Consider the following 20,932-nt stretch of genomic DNA (forward strand, 5'->3'; position numbering starts at 1 on the left):
TGAAACAAGGTATTTCTATAAAACTTGAGAATAAAATGAAATACTTAAAATGCATGGAACAGAGAGATATATATTCACAAATAAGAACAGAATTGTGACTTTGTATGAGAAAAAATTATGACCAAATGACATTTTTTGCAGCGTGAAGCCTGTACGGTCATAAATATCAAAGAGCTTTGTCGTTAACCAGAACATATTGATACCCTTTCTGTTTTGTTTTATTACTCCTGGGAGTTTAATGCGAGGGGGAGCAAGCCAGATGCTGTGATTTACTGGAGAACCTCGATATTTAAGACTAAACTCTCCACTGAATTGCCTATGTGTGTGTATGTACTCGTGTGTGTTGTTTTCAGGTTACCCGTGTGGATGGTGAACAGCTGTTAAAATACCAAGGGGACTTGAAGCGGATCCTGTGTGTGTGTGTGCGTCTGCGCTGTAAACAGGCGTACACACTCGCCTGCAATTTGCTGGAGCACACACTCCGGTCGCTGTCCCTCATCTATCCTACCGAGTACCGCAGCACCTCTGGAGGCTTTGATGCTGACCTCCCTATACGGGTAAACACACCTAAACAAACCTCTGCTGTGCTATGCAGCACAGAGGAAGAGACAAAACAGTGACCACCATTATTTAATCTTATTAAAGATATGATAAGATAAGCTGTTCCTTTGTTGATCCTCCGTAAGGGAAATTCAAATTGATTCAGCAGCAATATTAATTAATACTTAAGTTAAATCCAGTTCTTCAGCTTACTGCGTAGTTTCAACTATAGGTTATTTGCTAACCTCTACCGAGTGCAAATTGGCTATTATCACAGCTATTGCAGGGTCTGGTCTATGACAGGAAACAATGGTGTTGTCTTGGAAACGCAAACCCCCACAACCACATCCTTTAAAACTGCTCTTTCTCACTGTTTAATGAAATGGGGAGTTTCATCTACAAGAAGAGAATCAGAAAGCATTTAACATTTTGAAAGTAAATGGCAACCCTGCTGGACAATACACTGCTAATACTGCTCTCTCTCTCTCTCTCTCTCTGTCACTGTGTCCCTTTATCTTTCAAGTTTGATTTGAAGTTGCGTTCTTTGCATGACAAATAAACTTTAAAAAATACCTTCAATAAAGACATAATTTAAATAAATGTCAATAAAAAATATAAAAAGAAGGGAAATAATAGTAATATTAATTTAACATGTCCATGTTAGTTGATTCTTGTTGGGAAGGGCTTACTGTGAGCAACATGTTCATTAACAGTCAGCCAACATCATTCACATTTATCACAAAAACATGTCCATTTAAGAGTTGTTACTTCTGCACATGGACAATTTTCTTCAGTTTTTCTTGAATGTAACAAAGTAGCTTGTTATCTATGTGGGACGATGACATCCCCACACTTAATTACTGAATGCTAAAACATTCATTGTGTAAAAGTAGAACAAGTAGAGAAAAGTCACAAAGTCAGCAAAGTGACTCAGTAACGTCAACATCCTGGCCTGAAAATTGGCTTGAGATAGTGCATTTTCTTGCTTATAAGTTCAACTTTTCATTTTCTGTGGAAAGGCTGCGCTAATTTCTTCTTTTTACAAGTTGCATAATCTCGCTTTAAGGCTGCTAAATGCAAGTTCAAGGGTGATTTCTCTCATGTCTATTTTACTTTGTGGGAATCTGAGCCGCTTGCCCTGCAGTGTAGTGTCATTGCTGTAATCTCCCAAGAGAAAAGTTTCTCCCGAATAGTTTTTTCAAAACCTTGATAATATTTTGTCCTGTTTTTGTACATGAGTGTAGGGGAAGTGCGCTTCTATTTTCATGTTGCGGTGATGGCAATTACACCTACGTTCCTTTTCTGCTTTCCACAATTTCAAATACCGACCTCTTTTCTTCTGAAGTTCATGGTTACTGGTTCTGTATTCAGTTTAGATTTTATTTTCTATGAATGTCTTTCATTTTGATCTATTTTGCCTGTTGGATTCCTCTGCTGGTCTGTCATCTGATAGTAGATCTATTTGTTGCATAGTTGATTTTCTTCTGTCCATTGTTTAGTGACCTTACCCTTTAGATGTGTTTTAAATACTTAAATTCCAGTAGATGACACAGGACTGTGGTTTTTAAGGCGGATTGGTTGTCCTGGTTTGTTTGCCAGTTGTTCCAGTGGAAAAACTGGCAACAACTCTCTGTCTCGCTGTACAACTTTCTGAGAAAACCTCTCTTTCTCTACAGGACTGGGGCAGAGCTGGAGATGTGGCAGCATTGGGTGTGTGTTGGCACGTGCCTGGTCAGGAGGAGGAGAACTTTGTTTTCCAGCTGTTGTCCTGCCTCCTGCACCCTGAGCTGCAGCGAATCAAGGGCCACGTGTCTGGAGATCAGCCAATGAGCAGGTGTGCTGTCGTTTTTTCGCTTAGGTTTCCATTTTTAGACGTAATCAGGCACACGTACAAACAAAACAAAGAAACCCTGTAGCCTTTCATAAGTGATAAATTCAGTTTTGTCTGTGTCCAAAAACAAAAACATCTGTTTTTAATATCTGTCTTAACATTCTTGGTGAAGCCTAAACGATCAGTTCAGATGGGGAAAAGATTAATTTATAACAAACACAGACACACACACTGCTATGAAAGGACTGTAACGTGTGGTCTGATTCACAGGGAGGAGCTGTTGCAGAGTCTTGCTATTGTGCAGCACTGCCTTCTTGGAGCTGGAAGCATGCTGCCCCCTCTGGATGGACCACACGTATCTGACCTGTGAGTCCTGCGACTACACACACACACACGCATACAACCAAACATTTTTGTGCAGGCTTGTCACGTTTTGCCCCTTTTGTTTTCTTCTCAGTGTGCCCTCCATGGTAAATCTAGGGGAGATAAAGCTGCATATAGGTGTTGACTACGGTAAGAGAACACAAACAAACAGCCACATAACACTCATGCACAAATAGTTGCTCTATCAACAGTTTCAGAGGGCGATAAGGCAGCTCATCCTGCATTCTGTGTCCATACGGGACGTCTGTGTGTCTCCTCCCCACCAGATGATTCACGGGAGAACTACAGAGAGTCCATCTGCCAAACCATGAAACTCCTGCTACGTGAGTGAAGCTTTTAACTCCACAACACTCCTGCTCTAAACTTGGAATGTGATTGTGATGCACAATTAATCTATATGCACTTTTTCCAATCCAGACCACATCTTGGAGCACTCGGAGGATGACACAAAGTCACTCTTCGTCATCATTAAGGTGTCCAGCCCTTGTGATTTTTCTATTATTCATGTATGGCATGTTATTATTCAGTCCTGCGGTAGGACAGCGGAGGTCTCACAGCGCCCTTTTGTCTGTCTAACTGACTACAGATCATCAGTGACCTCATGTTTTTCCGAGGGACTCACAAGAAGGAGTTTGACTCACGCTGGAAAAGCTTCACTCTTGTCAAGAAGTCCATGGAAAACAGGGTGAGCTGAAAAAGCTGCTGAAAAACAAGGCTGCTGATTGTTGTCAGTCTCAATGAGTCGCTGAGTTAATGATGATTTAAGTATGTCGCCTTTCCTTCTGCAGCTTCATGGGAAAAAGCAGCACATTCGAGCACTGCTCATTGACCGGGTTTTACTCCAGCACGAGGTTAACAACACACACACACACACACACACACACACACACACACGCTTTCTGCAGGGTCACAGGTGTACCTGTAATCACATGCACATGAAATTTAATGTATGGAGATATTTTCAGTGAGAAGTTGGTGTTTTTATAATATTTGAACATTTTATTTCTGTGTGAGTAGATGAGGAAGCTGGTGGTTGAGGGCAGTGAATATAAAGTGGTTCACCAGGAGCTGCTCTGTAGTCTGCTGCTGCTTTCTACCAGCACTTACAGCCAGGTAAAACTGACACGACACACAAGACAAATTAACAAGAAAAATTCAATCAGAACATCTGTTGGTTCCCGTTTACCTGATGGTATTAACATAATATCTCTGGTGAAATAGAAATTAATTGAGAATGAAAGCATGTGCATCTGTTTATATATATGTGTGTGTGTGTGTGTGTGTGTGTGTGTGTGTGTGTGTGTGTGTGTCCTTGTAGGTACGTAGCAGAGCCCAGAATGTGCTGTTGGCTGCACTGGGAACCTTTAGCTTCTCTTACAGAGACCTGATTCCCCGAATCCTGCAACTGCTCTCACCACAACACGCCACTGGCACACAGCAGCAGTTTAAGGTACCACACACAAACACATGCGCACACAAACAGTCCACATGGTGACAGACAGTTGTCGCTCTGGGCTTGATCATAATGGTCACTGACCGTGGTGCTGTATTTTGAAGATAGTCCAAAACAAGTTTTTTTTATTTTCTGTCCTTGTGAAAGCATGTTGCAACATGGATTTTGAAAAGTGCTCTATAAATAAAGATTATTATAATATTATTATTTTTTGATGGCTACACTGGCCTCCCTGCACCTGTGGCCTTCAGCATTAAAGTTTTACTGCTTGTTTTTAAGGCACACAGGCCTTGCCCCATCATACATTGTTGCCCTTTTCTCTCTTTGCACTCCTGATCTTAGCCTGAAGTCTGCTGACTTGTCTGTTGACTATCCACAGGACTAGACTGGAGACAGAGGGTGCATTTACTGTCAGGGCACCAAAACACTCAAAAAGTCTATTCTTCTATTGGAAATCAGGCGAGCAAGCATCATTGTCCTCTTTTGACACTCTTCTAAAGACTTAATTCTACAAATCAGCTTTTAATTAGTTTGATGCATAACTTTTCTTTTAATTTAATACATTTTACTTATCCAAATTACATATTTATTCTTTTAAATTGAATATATATTATATATATTTTATATGTATATCTTGTGGGTATCTTCATTGTTTATCTGTTTGTATGTCTGTGATGCACTTTGTAAACTAATTTTTGAAAAAGTGCAATATAAATAAAGGTTATCTGCATATTGATGCAAAAATGCTAAAGCTAAAGCTTGCAGGTCCCAGGCAAAAAGTCAACATCCTCAAATGATGATCCATGTAGAAGACATAGAAACAAAAGGGCAGCATTGTTAGGTTAGGTTATTTAGCCCTAGGATTACAGGATAGAGTGTGCATAAGATAACAATATTTCTTCCTAGCATTGCTCCGTCAGTTTCTTACTGTAAGAAAATGTGAAATGTATTAGTTATTTTTTAGAATTTTCAAACACTGTTTCTGCTTTTACATGAGAAATGGTTTCAAGGATGTGGACTAACTGATGGTTTTGTCAAACTAGCCTAAATCCAAAAAAGCAGATTTGGCAAGTTCTGCTTTGCCTAGTTAGGGTTGCTAGGCTATGACTGGATGGTCACTTTACAGCGTAAGGTTGCTGTTAGAAGTTTTCCTTAAATGGTCAACAAGGTACAAATACCAGTGGAGAAATTGGACAGAGTTCATGATAGTAAGTCTGTAGTGCATGTTAAAAATATAATGGGCAACTGACAGTGTATAAGATTAACAGTGAACATTAGATTAACTTGATTTTCATTCGGAGTATATGCCTGTTATGCATTTTCATTGGTCTTGTTCAAGTGAAATATGATGATGACAGCAAATATACACAAGCTGTGTCCTTCAAATTAAGATTTCTCTGATGCAGACTGTGAAGGATCCAGCACCTAATTCATCCACAACACGTAACATGTTTATACCACTACGTACAGTATAATCTGGCATGTGTCCTTATCCTGTGTGTGTTCTTCTGTTGCTAAGGGTGCTCTGTACTGTCTGCTGGGTGTGCACAGTGGTGTTTGTCTGGCCAGTTCGAGGGACTGGGACTGTGTTGGGGAGGTGTGGCCTGCTCTGGTCCGCTGTGGACTGTCGCTCTCCATGACCTTGGAAAAGCCCTCCATTGGCCGATTGTTTGACGACATAACTGACAGGATCCATCGTCAGCACGACACCATAGGGATCTATTTTACTGTGAGCAACATGTTCATTAGCAGTCAGTACTCTACCCTCATATATATATATATATATTTTTTTTAATTTCGTATTGGTCTCCTTTGATCCCTTCCACGTCTAGGTATCTGAAAGGTGTGTAGAGATAGCTGATCATATCGGACAGTCTGAAAATCCCACGCCTTCTTTAGAGGCACCATCTGTAGAGGAGCTGAAAGAGGGGCTTCAACGCCAGCGAATCAGAAACGTGGTTGCTGCAAGGTAGGAATACAAACTGGAGTTGGGATTACTTGTTCATTCGTTTAGTTTTAATACTATAGTTTTACTCAAGGTTACAGAGGCGTTAGAGTACCATCATGTTTAGTAGTACTATTCAATGGCTGCATTTATTATTACCATTAGTATATGTAGTTAGTAGTAGGAGTAGTACTACTGAATAACGTTTCTTTTTGTTTTGTATAGGAAATACGAGAAGCTGGTCAATGATCTCTTGGATTGCCTTGAAGACAAAGACCTGTAGGTTTTTTCTCCATCTGTGCACGTGTTATATGTAAACTGTATGCATGTGCTATTTAAAAGTTGGAAAAATGTCACAATACACTATGCGAGTTATGTTATATATTCTGTATTTAAAATGCAAAGGCACTCTTCATACAGACAGTATATAGTGATGTTGGAAAATCTAAAACGTTGTGGTTAGAATATATATAATTTTTAGAGCAGAGACTCACCGCAAAAGTTTTGTGAAAGACACAACTTAGCAATACAGAATTACTTTTTATTGCCAACAAGACTTGTTTGCATGTGTGGCTGCTTGTTTTTCAGGCCATGGAAGTTTGAGCACATGGCCACAGACTTGTTGTCTCTCCAGCTGAGAGAAGATCACCCACTGCCCCCTGACGCTGTCCTCTACTTCACACAGAGCCTCATCCATGACTCCATCAGCATACGCAAGGTCTACAGCTGTGTGTGTGTGTGTGTGTGTGTGTGTGTGTGTGTGTGTGTGTGTGTGAGAGAGAGAGAGAGAGAGAGAGAGAGAGCAAAGTACAGTTTATGTATATAGATATTCCACTGGGTTATAAGGATGGAGATGGGGTGAATAAAAGCTTTTTTTGTGGTTCATCACATGTACCATTCACATCAAGCGTAATGCACGCAAATGCTAAAACATCACTCTAGCATAAATAGTTAATACTGTTCAAACACTGAGATTGTGTGATGATTCAGATATGGAGTTCCATGTATATTCATACTACACAATGTTTAGTACCTATTTTATAGTATCACAATAAGACTTGAAGGTGACCATGTACTGTAGCATGAAGTACATGTCTGAGAACATCTGACAAGCATTCATTTGTGTTTTGAATGACTAAAACATGAGATATAGTGACTCCAAAATGCAAAAATGTTGAATTTGGACGTGCGGTCAGAAGACCAAATCAAAAAGAAAAAGATGCATTGTCAAATGTACCTACATTAGTGTGGACATGGTGTAACGCTCTCTCTGAAAGTCAGACTTTTCTGTTCCTCGATCTTGACACCGCCTGCCTGATTTTTAAAGCCAAATATTGCCCCCATACATCATTATACCAATACACAACCCATCGATCTAACCTTGTTCAGTGTTACACAGAGAGAGAAAATGAAAATAGCCATATATAACATCAGGCAGTGTGATGTTGTTAGTCTGTTAGAATACATGAAGTTAACATAACATTGGATGTCAGTCAAGTTGTGACTTTAGATTGTCACTTTCAGTTAAACTTCCCAAAGAGAAAGCAAAATGTTTTTCTAAAGATTCAATACAAATGTTTTTTTATTTTCCAAGATTGTTTTTGAGCTACTACCACCACCTGTATTGTATTGTAAATTTATTCCAGCTGTGAGTGGAGCATCCATTTCCTGTGTGAATTCCATCGTGGGACTATAGTGTCCATCAACAGCACACTCAACAATTAGCTAAAAAAATAAACAATTTAAAGTAACAATATATCGATAAATAAGCACCAGTGCCATAGACAATGTAAAACTGAGACTGATCAGTGCATATTTCAGCCACTATAATGAATCGTACAGACAGCACTACCAGACAGCACTTTGTACTGGACCTGGAGGAGCTGCCATGTTTGTGCGTGGCTCTACTTTACTACTGTATAACCTTTCTCTTAGGTGGCGATCTCAGCAGTGGCCGGTATCCTGAAACAGCTGAAACGACCGAGAAAGAAAGTGGCTGTGAAGCCATCGGATATCAGTGAGTTTAAGCACACAGTAACAATCATATACAGTTACATATTACTTACATTTAGTTCTTGTAGGAAAATGCAATTTTAGTTGTAAGGCTGTAAGGCCTTCTCTGAATCCAGCCACTGATACAGTATCAGTTGTGATTTCAGCACTAGCCATGCTAATTTTAATTAAGTAATACATCATGATTTACAGACTAATTGTGTGGTAATTTCCAGTTGAGAAAGCAATAAAACCGGAATATAAATCTACATTTGTCTCCTATTAAAAGATAAATTGCTTGATAAATAAGAAAATCTTTCCTACCAATTGTTTTTGTCTAGAAACAGGGCAACTTTCCAAAAGTGGGCAGCAGCACATCCTCCTCAACAAATGAGATTTAAAACATGCCTACATGTGTCTGCTCATGACTTTTCATGTATTTATATTGTTTAGGTGGTATAGAGGATCCAGAGGGTGAATGTGCAGGGGATCGTGAGGGGAATCGCTGGTTGCAATACGACAGCAACAACCTACCTCTAACTCAGGAACAATGGGATTCTCAGCAGTTTGTGGAGAAGACTCACTGGGGCTACTACTCATGGCCGAGGTAAAGAGAATGACAGAGTGTTTAGGTGGTGGATTTAGAAAGTGGAAGGCTGATTAACTGCTTGGGTGGATGGAGCTAAATAGCTGATTGACTTAACTGCCTTGTTGATTTGATGCTTGTCTTTATGGCTTTGTGGCTAACTTTATGTCTGACTAACTGCTGGGTGAGTGATCTGGGTGGCTGGATAACTAGCAGGATGTTGAACTGACTTCCTGTCACGGCCTGGCCTAGATAAGGCTGACTGAACGACTTGCTGCCTGGCCTAGATAGAACAATTGATGTAGAGGTGGAGAGCTGGCTGACTGGCTTGGTATGCGGATGGCTTGCTGACTAACTGACTTTTTAATCATTCATTTATCCTTGCTACTTATTCGAAGACAGTATGTCTCTCCATATTTTTTTCAGTTTGTTGTTATCTATAAATCACAGCAGCCTCTTCTTTGTCTCCCGCTCCTCTCAGAGAAATGATGATCCATGCAGCTTCTGAAAAGCCAAAAGATGACCTGCCATATGAAGAGATGAGTGAGGTACTTGCTCATACTGTACCACACATAAAGATCTCTCATTGATACCTCAGTATTACTATTATTACTCATTTTTGGTGTTTGTTTGTGTGTCGCTCAGGGTGAAAAGATCATCTATGAATATTTCTCCGACCCCGAGTTTATTGACCAGCTCATAGAGTTTCTCTCTCTGGAGGATCGGAAAGGAAAAGACAGCTTCAACCCCCGACGCTTCTGCTTATTCAAGGTGCAATTTAAACTCTCAGCCTCAATTGATCTGGCACACCTTTTACATAGAAATGACACAGCCCCACCACCACGAGCCAAAGCTGAACTGAACTACGTGGAGCTGGAATTTGTGTCATCAACTGCTGTGATTCATTGTTATCCATCAGACAGCTGACAGTATACTTGCGTCAAGCAAATGACTGTAATCTGTCTTGCTTTGGTTAAAAAAAAAAAAAAAAAGGTCTTGGTTCCTCCACATCGAACAATCCTTCATGCTCACGTTTGATTGACAGGGGCTGTTTTGTAACTATGGTGACGTGTTCCTGCCATTACTATGGCCTCACCTAGACCAGCTTGCCAGCGACCCCCATGAGAGCTCCCAGCGCTGTGTGTGTGAGATTACTGCAGGACTAATCAGAGGCAGCAAACTCTGGAGTTTCAGCAAGGTCCTGATTCACACACACTCACACACACAGTGACAAATATACACACTGCACTGCTTTTTGATAAGAAAAGTCAATATTAATAAAAAGTTTCATTATTGTATGTGTGTGTGCTCAGGTGGACCGGCTATGGAAGCTTTTGTGCCCTTTGATTAGGACAGCATTAACCAACATCACAGTGGAATCCTACACAGACTGGGGCACCTGCATCGCTACGGCCTGTGTGAGTGTCTCACATGCATACAAATACACCATGCACAACATAGCTCAGGGCTCATTAAAGAGAATTGGGAATTAGGGTTATCTGTAGATTTTCCATATAAAAAAATGTCAGATTTTAAAAAATCAATAAAAGAAAGATTTGGGTGAAAATTGGATTTTGAAAACACCATTTACAGCACAAACAACTCTTTACTTTACAATTTGTCATTTTTATTTCAATAGCATGGCTCTAGGACTGGTCTGCACTGAAATATCTCAACAGCTATTGCCTGCTGAATCCTAATGACTTGGTGATCACCTGACTTTCCTCTAGTGCCACCACGAGGTTGATATTGTATTTTTGAGTGAAATGACTCGAGAACTTTGGTGACCCCTTTACTTTTCATCAAGTACCATCATCAGGTCAAAATCTGAATCTGTCAAATATTTTGATTTCCCTTAAGCCTGTAATTGTTTAGCTCTAATTAGCAAATGTTAGCACGCTAACACGCTAAACTCAGATGGTAACATTGGTAAACATTACACATGCTAAACTACAAGCCTTTAGTATTGTCATTATGAGTAACATGCCATGCTAGCATTAGCATTTAGCTCAAAGCATTTCTGTGCAATGTAAAGTACAACCTTGGCAGAGCTGCTAGCCTTGTTAATCAGCAGAAAATTCTCTTCAGTATTACCAGACAATTTTTCTCTTTTTTCTCTTCACAGGAACACAATGTTTATGGTAAACTATTATTGTCTGTATGTTATTGCAGCAGGAAACTTTGTAAGGAATCATTCAGACCAATTGGCTCCTTTTTTTAAAAACATACATGCTGTCTTCTCGGTTGTACTATGACTGCAAGTAAATGTTGGTCATGTAATACAAAAAACACCTACAGTTTTGAACCAGGGACAACTTTCTCTGTTTCCATTGAGTAAATGTATGGGAATATGTGCATACAGTACATCAGTAGATGTAAGCCTATTTTGTACTGGCTGCTGTCCAATAGGAGGGCCGGGACCCCAGGAAACTGCATTGGCTGTTTGAGCTGCTGATGGAGAGCCCGCTCAGCGGAGAGGGCGGCTCGTTCAGAGACGCCAGGTATGTTTGTGTGTATGTGTTTGTGTGTGTAAGTTTGTGTGTCCATCCATGTGCACGAATAATTATACACGCAGTATGTGTTTATGTCATCTATGGTATTTCAGAGGTTTCTGATTTCAGGCTGCACTAGTAACCTGAGCCGACGTATGCTGAGCTGACGTGCTGCAGTAAACAGCCCCCCCATCCCTCAATCCCCCTCTCTCTTTGTCTCTGTCAGTTTGCTGTATGTGCTTCAAGGAGGTCTGGCACAGCAGCAGTGGAGAGTTTCTGAACTGCTGCACAGGCTGCTGGCTTACCTGGAGCCCAAACTCACCCAGGTGTATAAGAATGTCAGGGAGCGCATTGGAAGGTACCAAATTAACTTGGTGTTATCTCTTCTGGATTACATAATCGTGGTTAAATAGGTCAATCTAATTAGTTTGTGTGCACTGTTTGGGCTGTTCCATTCTAAGCCTCTTTATCTACACGTCTGTCTTAACTGCTCCTATTCTGTATTTGTGACTGTTTTCCATTTCTTTGTTTCTTTTATGTTTCACCTCCATTGTCCCCCTCATTTCCCTCTGCCTCTCCTCTCTCACCCTGTCTGTCCCCGTTTCTCTCCAGTGTCCTGACCTATATCTTTATGATAGACGTGGCCCTGCCCCACACCCGGCCCACCTCCTCCCCCCACGTGGCAGAGTTTGTCACTCGGGTCCTACAGCGGCTCAAGCCTCTTACATCGGAGCTGGAGATCCACAACCACGTCCACGAGGAGAACACCCAGGAGACGGACGAGCGCACCCAGGCTGTCAAACTGCTCAAGACGGGTCAGAATGTGGATGCAAGCACGTAAACTGTTGGTGGATGGACAGTGGGCTGTGGGAAAAAAAAAAAAAACATATATATATATATATATACACACACACCAGGACAGCTTGTTCTCTTGATGAAATAGACTGACACGCTGAAGGCAGATGAAATAAGATATAAACTGTGATCACTTATTGATTTCATCTTTGAAATCCACTTTAAAAGGTAGTGAGGTGTAGATTAAGAGGAATTTCAAGGATGTGTGTTCAAGCCTTTCAAAAAAAAGTTATGGAAGGGAGTCTTACATATTATTTGGGAGGGTGTCTCCAATATTAACGTTTGTACAATAATAATAATAATAATAATATTAATACATTTTATTTGTGGGCACCTTTCATAGCACTCAAGGACACCTTACAGATTAAAACAGTTAAAATACATTTCAAGGAGGCAATACAATAAATGAAAATCAAAACATGACACAATTTAAAGATTAAGATAAAATAGAATAGAGAAAAACAATTTAAAAAAGCAGTTGATCATGAAACCGGTGGAAGGTGGAATTATGTGAGGTAGGCCTTTCGAAATAAGTGGGTTTTGAGCAAATTTTTAAACGAGGATAGGGACTCGTGGATGAATACAGGGAGGGAGTTCCAAAGGTGAGGTGCACAATAGCTAAAGGCTCTGAACCCCATTGTGGAGATGTGGAAAGAAGGAATGGAAAGTAGTGTGGAAGAAGAGGATCAGAGAGTTCGGGATGGGGTGTAGGGCTGAAGGAGTTCAGAGAGATAAGGAGGAGCAAGATTATGGAGTGCTTTGAAGGTGAGAAGAAGAACTTTAAAATCAATACGGTGTTTAACAGGAAGCCAGTGCAGTTTTTTTTAGAAGTGGAGTAATGTGTTCAGAGACTGGGGCTCTGGTGATAGTACGGGCAGCAGAGTTTTGGACCAGTTGGAGTTTATGAATGAACTTGTGAGATAGACCAGAGAGAAGGGAGTTACAGTAATCAATACAGGAAGTGACAAGAGTGTGGATGATAGTAGCAGTGTTATGATGTGTAAGTGAAGAACAAAGGCGATTGATGGTGCGTAAGTGGAAATAAGCAGACCGGGATAGATTATTGATGTGTTTTTCAAAAGAAAGTGTGCTGTCGAGGATGACGCCAAGACTCTTGACGTGGGGGGAGGAGGGGACAGTGGAATTGTCAATGAAGAGAGCAGAATTTGGACATTTTGCTAGGGTGGATTTGGAGACAACAAGGAGAATTTCAGTTCAGTCAGTAGCAGTGAAATTGGATATTATATTTCCTGAGAGTAGAATCAAGGGGAATAAATAAATTATAAAAAGGAGGACCCCTAGGACTGATCCCTGGGGAACACCACTGATGACTGGTGAGGGTTGTGATTGGTTATTGTTGATGAGATGATTATGGACCTGTGCAGCAACAGCTTTTTCTAAGATTTTTGAGATTGGTCTGAAATTATATAAGTCGCTGGGATTTGCACCAGGTTTATTTAGTACAGGGGTAATAGGAGGGGACATGAGCAGAAATAAGAGAGGAGTGGATGATGCTAGTTATAAGAGAGGAGAGGGAGGGTAGGCAGAGGTAGGTGGATAAAGTGCACTGTTATGTGAGGTGGGTAGTTGTTGACCTATATTGTCAATTTTGCTGCAGAGAGAGAATCCTTATAGTGCAGCATGTGGTTGTCATACATGTCCTTGTGTATAGCTAGTTTGCTTTTTTTGTAGAAGCGTTCCATGCAGCGTCCTTTTCCTTTTAGCTGACGTAGAACAGATGTATACCATGAAGGAGAATGAGTAAAGGACACTGTCCGGGTTTTCAGAGGAGCATGAGTGTTGAGGAGATTGTATAGTCCGTCATTATACTGCGAGACCAGATCATCAGTGTTGGCTGATTTATCTAAGGTGACATTGTACAGACCATATAGTGCAGTAATTTGCACTAGATTTTGTTATAGATTGTGTTTTCCTCTCAGTTACAGCCTAGTCTCCAGTAGTAGTTAGTAGTAATATAGTTTTCAGCAATAATTATTTTTTATTATATTCAATTAAATGGTCAGTTCCCCCAAATTACACAAACAGATTTTGTTATATCACTTACATTTAGTGGTATTCAGCTATTCAGGTTGTTTGGTTTTCAGATACATTTTAGCAACATCTCAACATCTCTCTGCAAGAAGAGATGGCAGCAGAAATCCAAGAGAAACATAAAATCAAAACTATCTGCATGGCTAAATACCACTAGAGGCACTGTAAGCAAGGCTGTAGCTACTAGTGAGGACACAAATTGGAGGTTTTAGTAATCTGCTGGGAATCATTTAAACAAACAGTTCTTATACCTTCATGTAGGAAAATAAATTTTACAAAAAAATGTAACTTAAAGTTAACTGAACGAATAAAATATGAAAAATGTGTAATAATTAAATACTTTATGTCAGGGTTTGTCGTGTGTGACAGGCAGGCATGCAAGACACACGGCAGTGGATGAACATATATACATACAACGAACCAGCAAAAGCTAAACAGAAGCAACAAACATTTAAGCACTGGCTAACGAGGAGGGCGGGAGCACAAAAAGGTGATACCAAAAAGGACAGCAGACAGACACAGACAGGCAGTGTGATGAACTGTCAGAAACAGACAGATACTAACAGATGCAAAATACAAGACTACAGACTATATAACAGATACCTAACTGATAAATGAATAAACTCAGAGAAGTAAACGGAACAGATGACAGGACAAACATGCAAATACAAAACCAAACACCCAAAAACACAGCACTCAGGACAGGATCGTGACACTTTATTTAGTTTTAGTTTTTAAAGGTAGTTTTATTTTGCTACGTGAGATAAAGCAGAAGTGTGGAAAATAAAATTCTACAAATATTTCAGACTTCATTTCAGATCAAGATTTCTTTTTTGATGTTTATTAGCACCTGCTTCCATTTTCCGTGGTGATATACCTGTTTAGACTGATTAGACTTTCTTGTCTTAACATTTGTGCATTGTTGCTCTTTCAGTTTCTGTTACTACTCTCCATTATTAAGATAAATATCTGGTTATGAAATTATCCAAATCATTAGATACTAAATCATGATAGATTGTGTTGTAGCAGAGCAATGCAGTAAGGTCACAGCGCCAAGTCTGTTGTTTTTATTATTTGGCAGCAACCCAAAATCTTCTGTGTGTGTGTCTGTGTGCCATTTACAGTGTTGAAATGGTTGATGGCGAGCGCAGGGCGAACTTTCACCACTCCTGTTCAACAGCAGCTACAGCTCCTCCCTCTCCTCTTCAAGGTAACAACACACGCATATATACACACATGCACACACAAGTCCCAGTGCAGCATTATTACCCACTCAATCTTACTTGCCATTAAACTCAATTTCTCTCTTCATTTACTCAAAATGGTGCGTAGCTCTGTGTCTTCCTACCTCTCTCCACCTCTCTCGCTGATTCTCTCTCCCTGCAGATTGCCCCGGTGGAGATTGATGAGAGCTATGATGAGATGAAGCAGGATGCGCGCACGTGTCTCTCTCTCATGTCCCAGGGCCTGCTGTATCCTGAGCACATCCCTCTGGTTCTGGCAGCGCTGGAAGAGGTAATATGCACACACTCAAACACACACACACTGCCCCACCTGCCTGCTGTCAGTGTTCCGAGTCTAATGATGCCCAAGGTGTTGTTAGACTAAAAACAACCTGTGCTATTTTAATTTGCTTACTTTGTGATGCTTACAGTATTTCTGTTGTGAGTTGTGTATGTGAGTGGGACCCCAGTGAAGAAATTCCTGTTCTCGAATGTTCTCAGAATATCTAACCATCGTGTCTACAGTTTCATATTTCATGGTAGACAGGATGAGAAAGCATTGCAACATTTTTTAGTTTCACCTTGACACCAACAACCTACATTTTTTATGCAGTGGGAACAAGATCTCATGTTTTGTGCAAAAGTTATTAAAAGGAGTAGGTTTAACTTTTTGGGAAATAATCACTTAATTACCCTACATCTCAAATGACAAATAAATTTACCTTGTACCTTGTAGAGACAAGAGATTCAATACCACTCTCATACTCTATTTTTATGCTAAATACGGAGATAAAGCTAGCAACCATTTCATGGTTAGCTTAGCTTAGCATTAAGACTGAAATCAGCTGGGCTGACTCTGTGGGTAAAAAGGTATGGATTTTTTTAAATTTATTAATTCAACTTTATAACTAAATGCAAAAATTTATTTATCATCAATTACCATCAGCATCAGCTGTACTTGTGTTTAGTGCTAATTAGCATATCCCAGCATGCTATCAAGCTAAAAAAGATGGTGAACATGGTAAACACTGTATTTCTGTTTAGCATTAGTATGACGTTTGCATTGAGCTCAAAGCATTAGTACAGCAGTACAGCAGAGAGCTGCTAGCATGACTATAGACTCTTAGGGCCCTATTTTCCACCGGGCAAGAAGCGCAGCGCAAGTGTCATTGTTAGATTCCAACAGATGCAGTTGAATGCAGTGTTGATTTTCACACCCAGCAACCACGTTGTGTAAGTAGCAAATGTACTTGTACGCCTATCTGTGCACCCATGGGAGGGTTGGTATTAAAATGAGGTGTGATCAGGTGCATTGTTGGCGCACTATCTTGAGGCAGCAGAAAGCCATTGTGAGATTGACTAGAAAAACCTGGTCTACAGTAAATGGCATGGTATTTTCCTGCTATTTAAAAGGTGCATTATTCAGCTAGTAAGATGCTCCCCATTAAGAGAGATGCTGTGAGCATTTACGCATGAGCACAGCAGCGTAACTTGAACATTGATTATTTTAACCGCCCGACACTACGACACCATCGGTCAGGATGCACTGACAGCAGCCTCTCTAATCGTTAAATTAAATCGTTAAAGAAAACAGTCATACATTAATACAACACCCAATAAAGAAATCACTTGGAAGAAAGAGATGTGACCCGATTCATCATAGTTTATAAAAATGCAGGGAGGATAGAGACATTTCATGGAGTCTGTCTGTTTGTTACTGTTAACAGAGACTCCAGTCTGCTGTGTAGTTCATACACTTACTGATAAAAGAAAGTAGTTATATCACGTTGACACTTCAATCACACTTGCACACTCCCTCTCTCTCGCTTGTCCACAGGCTCTGTCTCTCTCTGCTGTGGGTCTGGATCACACTTTTTTATTTATTTATATTTTATTATGTTTTTTATTACGCGCCTTTAATCCGCAATATAAATAGCAATGCAGCAGGTACAGGCGCATTTGGCTGTTTTCCCGTTTTCTAGTCATTATGCTAAGCTAACTGTCTAAGCTTACAGCTTCATTTAGCATACAGATATGAGATACCAATCTTCCCATGTAATTTTCAGCAAGAAATCGAATAAATGTATTTACCAGAATGTCAAACTATTCTTTTAAACGTGTGCACATTTTTAGGACAGCTGCCTACAGTAGTACTTCTAATGCTTCTGTAGCCCCGAGCAACTTTCTGGTGACTGCTTGTTTGGTCGGCATTGAGCCAAATGATTTTCTGTGAGAAGCCATCAATCCACTCGTTAATACACACATGGAGTTGGCGTGCCAGATTAGTTTGGTGCTTTTGAGAAATCCTGTCTTCTGTGAACTCATTGCCATCTGTGTGCTAGAGCACTTGGGCCCATGCAGGCTGTAGCTTAGCTGATATAAGTCTTTACTTTTAGTTTTACTTTGGAGGCCATTTTCTTGTCACGTGCATCCATCTGCACCTATGCATCTTCCCCGGACCATGTGCTGTAAGTGATCATGAATGAAGCCAGAGATGGGCACTGAATCTGTTTAGCCCATTGGTCAAGCCTGTTGTCCATTAAAATATGCTGCAGAAGATTCTTGCTGAGGATAGTCCAGTGGTTTTAACCATCGTGGCCCAGCGGCAGGCTATAAAGTAGTAGTAGTAACTATTGAATGGTTGACTGTGAACCCCAACCTACCTCTGTCTCTCTCTCTCTCTCTCTAGATGGCAGGCAGCAGGTCGTGGCATGCACGCTTCTCAGTACTGACCTACCTCCAGATCATGGTTTTCTACAACTTGTTCACCCTGCTCAGTGTGCCTGCTGAAGTGCTCTGTGTCCGAAAGCTGGTGATGCAGCTGCTGCTTGATGAACAGCTTGAGGTAATGTACACTGTTAAAAAGAAATTGTGAAAAAACAGAAATATTCCGGCCGCTGGGGCGCCAGAAAAATACCGTTAAATAACTACCTTAAAGTACGATAATTTTACATGATGACAATATAGTTTGTAACTTTCTTTTTACAAAACATTTTGTGTAATTCTGGGGCTTTTAATGTTTATTGAAGAACATATACACCTGTAAAAACAATTAAATTACCTATAAATATAGTTTAACACTGCTATAATACAAATAATCAGAAGTTTTATTATATACTTTTACATAAAATCCTTGTAAATGCAATCAATGTTTAATCTAAAAAAATGATAAAACACCCGCAAACACTAGATTTTCCATTTAAAAAACATCAAAATACTGTTCTAAAACTGGTAATCAACTTTTACATTGTGTTCATTGGAATCAGGCACAGATGTTGTACGAGAATGCCTGGCTCGCAGTCTCCGCGCTAATTCATCCCAAAAGTGTTCAACCAAACTCGTTCATCCATGTCTTTATGGACCTTGCTTTGTGCACTGGTGCGCAGTCATGTTGCAACAGGAAGGGGCCATCCCCAAAGTGTCTCCACAAAGTTGGGAGCATGAAATTGTCCAAAATGTCTTGGTATGCTGAAGCATTAACAGTTCCTTTCACTGGAACTAAGGGGCCAAGCCCAACCCCTGAAAAACAACCCCATGCCATAATCCTCCCTCCACCAAACTTTACACTTGGCACAATGTTGTCAGACATGTACCTTTCTCCTGGCAACAGCAAAACCCAGACTCGTCCTTTGGATTGCCAGACAGAGAAGCGTGATTTGTAACTCTAGTGAACACGTCTCCTCTGCTCTAGAGTCCAGTGGCAGCGTGGTTTACACCTTCAGCCGACGCTTTTCATTGCACTCGTTGATGTCAGGCTTGGATGCAGCTGCTCGGCCATGAAAACCCATTCCATGAAGCTCTCTACGCACTGTTCTTGAGCTAATCTGAAGGCCACACGACGTTTGGAGGACTGTAGCTATTGACTCTGCAGAAAGTTGGCAGCTTCTGTGCACTGTGCACAGAAGCCGCACAGTGCGCAGTGGCCTACCACTTTGTGGCTGAGTTTCTGTTGTTCCCATCGCTTATAATACCACAGTTGACCGTGGAATATTTAGTTGTGAGGACATTTCACAAATGGACTTATTGCACAGGTGGCAACCTATCACAGTACCATGCTTCAATTCACAATTCACTGAGCTCCTGAGAGCGACCCATTCTTTCAAAATTGTTTGTTTGATTTGGAGGGGTGTCCCAATACTTTTTGCAATATAGTGTATATCGTTATGTCACACAGCTCTATTTATTAATGGCAGTTATTTTGTAAATCAAACACTCTCAAGCTTTTTGGATGTAAGTAACGGCAAGCGAGTGAAGATCATCTGCCTTTTGCTTATTGCTCACACTTGATGGAAGAGCTGGTGGTGGAGGGGGAGTGGTTTTCTGCTAATTTTTGCTGCCAGTTAGCCACCTGACTTGAACTTGTCCCTAATTCTGTGTAGACGGCTACGGACTAACACATCCCCATAATTTGGTCACCACACCATTATTAAAGGAAACTTACTTAATGTCTTGCCGACCTTGAATAGATATGCTGTTTATTATGTTTGCCGTTGTTTATGTTTTCCAATTGAGCTACCTTGAGAAGCAAAATGGTTTCTTAAGGTCATCCTGAGGTGTTGACATACAAAGTCAGCCGAATCTGAAAATGTTCTTTTGGCTTGCATACCAAAAACTTGCAAACAAATGGATTCATTAGGACTGCCAAGAAAAACTATTCTACTATGATTGGCCACCCAGTGTTTGTTGTTTGAATAGCTATTATTCAAACCATTTTAGGAGATGAGTTTGAGTTCACATTGAATTTCAGGTAAATTCTCTACTTGAGTTGTGTTTGTATCACATTCCCACTTGTCTTTCTACTTACACATATTTGCATCTATTTTGTACACCAACTTAATTTAGAAATTGTGGACCCTAACTCAGGTGCACACAGTTGTGCACTGCCTTCCAAGGCCAGGTGGACCTAATTCAGCAATCAGCACCAGCTTTCCGGGGTAGAACTAGAGAGAAAAGGAACATGTATGCACACCACAGGGAAACACATACAGCATTTACCAGATACAAAGATACAGGTTTACAGGTTATTTTACATTAAACATGTAAATTTAAAAAAAAGTAAACACAGTTTATTTTAGCCATTTTTTGATATTTTCATGTATTTCAAAAATACAGGAAAAAATTTGTGAAATAAAAAGGAATAAAACTTTAAAATTACAGATTTTTTTTACATTGTATGCACAAAAAGGCAGCAAACACTGGTCTGATACAGTCATTGCGCCTCTGTAAGGTATAATTGTCACAGGATTACAAATGGCCACTTATTGTCCCCAGGTCTCTCATCACTATATCTTAATCCCTCTTTTCTGTTCACGGTTATTGCTTAAAAATAAAGCTCTACCTCACTGCTCAACTCCTAATTTATTTTCCTATTTTGGTGCCTTTCTCTTCTTCTGTGGTTACAGGGATTTGTATAGAGCACTATGACCATCTTGCACTCCTTTTGCAGCTGGTTGTAATTTAAGTGATCTTAAAATAACAATAAATCAATCTAATACCCAAAATATAATTTGGCAAAGCATATTTGTATAATCTTCAACTGTTAATTGATTATTAAAGTCTATGTATTGATGTAATAAAAT

At 40.2% G+C, this 20,932-nt stretch overlaps 1 protein-coding gene across 1 annotated transcript in view; it reads left to right on the top strand.

The window, feature by feature from the left end:
* The window catches only part of LOC123982531 (proteasome activator complex subunit 4B-like), a 41,206-nt gene that overhangs the window by 15,988 nt on the left and 4,286 nt on the right, over positions 1–20,932 (top strand). Inside the window, exons 19-44 of the mRNA XM_046068110.1 lie at positions 354–557; positions 2,217–2,374; positions 2,642–2,737; positions 2,829–2,884; positions 3,022–3,078; positions 3,173–3,228; positions 3,342–3,440; positions 3,544–3,606; positions 3,773–3,868; positions 4,074–4,205; positions 5,728–5,937; positions 6,041–6,177; positions 6,379–6,432; positions 6,742–6,871; positions 8,089–8,170; positions 8,599–8,752; positions 9,213–9,279; positions 9,377–9,502; positions 9,777–9,929; positions 10,045–10,149; positions 11,141–11,232; positions 11,450–11,581; positions 11,836–12,038; positions 15,255–15,340; positions 15,517–15,645; positions 18,043–18,198. Of these exons, the coding sequence (XP_045924066.1) occupies positions 354–557; positions 2,217–2,374; positions 2,642–2,737; positions 2,829–2,884; positions 3,022–3,078; positions 3,173–3,228; positions 3,342–3,440; positions 3,544–3,606; positions 3,773–3,868; positions 4,074–4,205; positions 5,728–5,937; positions 6,041–6,177; positions 6,379–6,432; positions 6,742–6,871; positions 8,089–8,170; positions 8,599–8,752; positions 9,213–9,279; positions 9,377–9,502; positions 9,777–9,929; positions 10,045–10,149; positions 11,141–11,232; positions 11,450–11,581; positions 11,836–12,038; positions 15,255–15,340; positions 15,517–15,645; positions 18,043–18,198 (3,033 nt within the window). The remainder of the gene's footprint in view (positions 1–353; positions 558–2,216; positions 2,375–2,641; positions 2,738–2,828; positions 2,885–3,021; positions 3,079–3,172; positions 3,229–3,341; positions 3,441–3,543; positions 3,607–3,772; positions 3,869–4,073; positions 4,206–5,727; positions 5,938–6,040; positions 6,178–6,378; positions 6,433–6,741; positions 6,872–8,088; positions 8,171–8,598; positions 8,753–9,212; positions 9,280–9,376; positions 9,503–9,776; positions 9,930–10,044; positions 10,150–11,140; positions 11,233–11,449; positions 11,582–11,835; positions 12,039–15,254; positions 15,341–15,516; positions 15,646–18,042; positions 18,199–20,932) is intronic.

Source organism: Micropterus dolomieu, linkage group LG14, assembly GCF_021292245.1.
Source record: "Micropterus dolomieu isolate WLL.071019.BEF.003 ecotype Adirondacks linkage group LG14, ASM2129224v1, whole genome shotgun sequence".
Lineage (NCBI taxonomy): Eukaryota > Metazoa > Chordata > Actinopteri > Centrarchiformes > Centrarchidae > Micropterus > Micropterus dolomieu.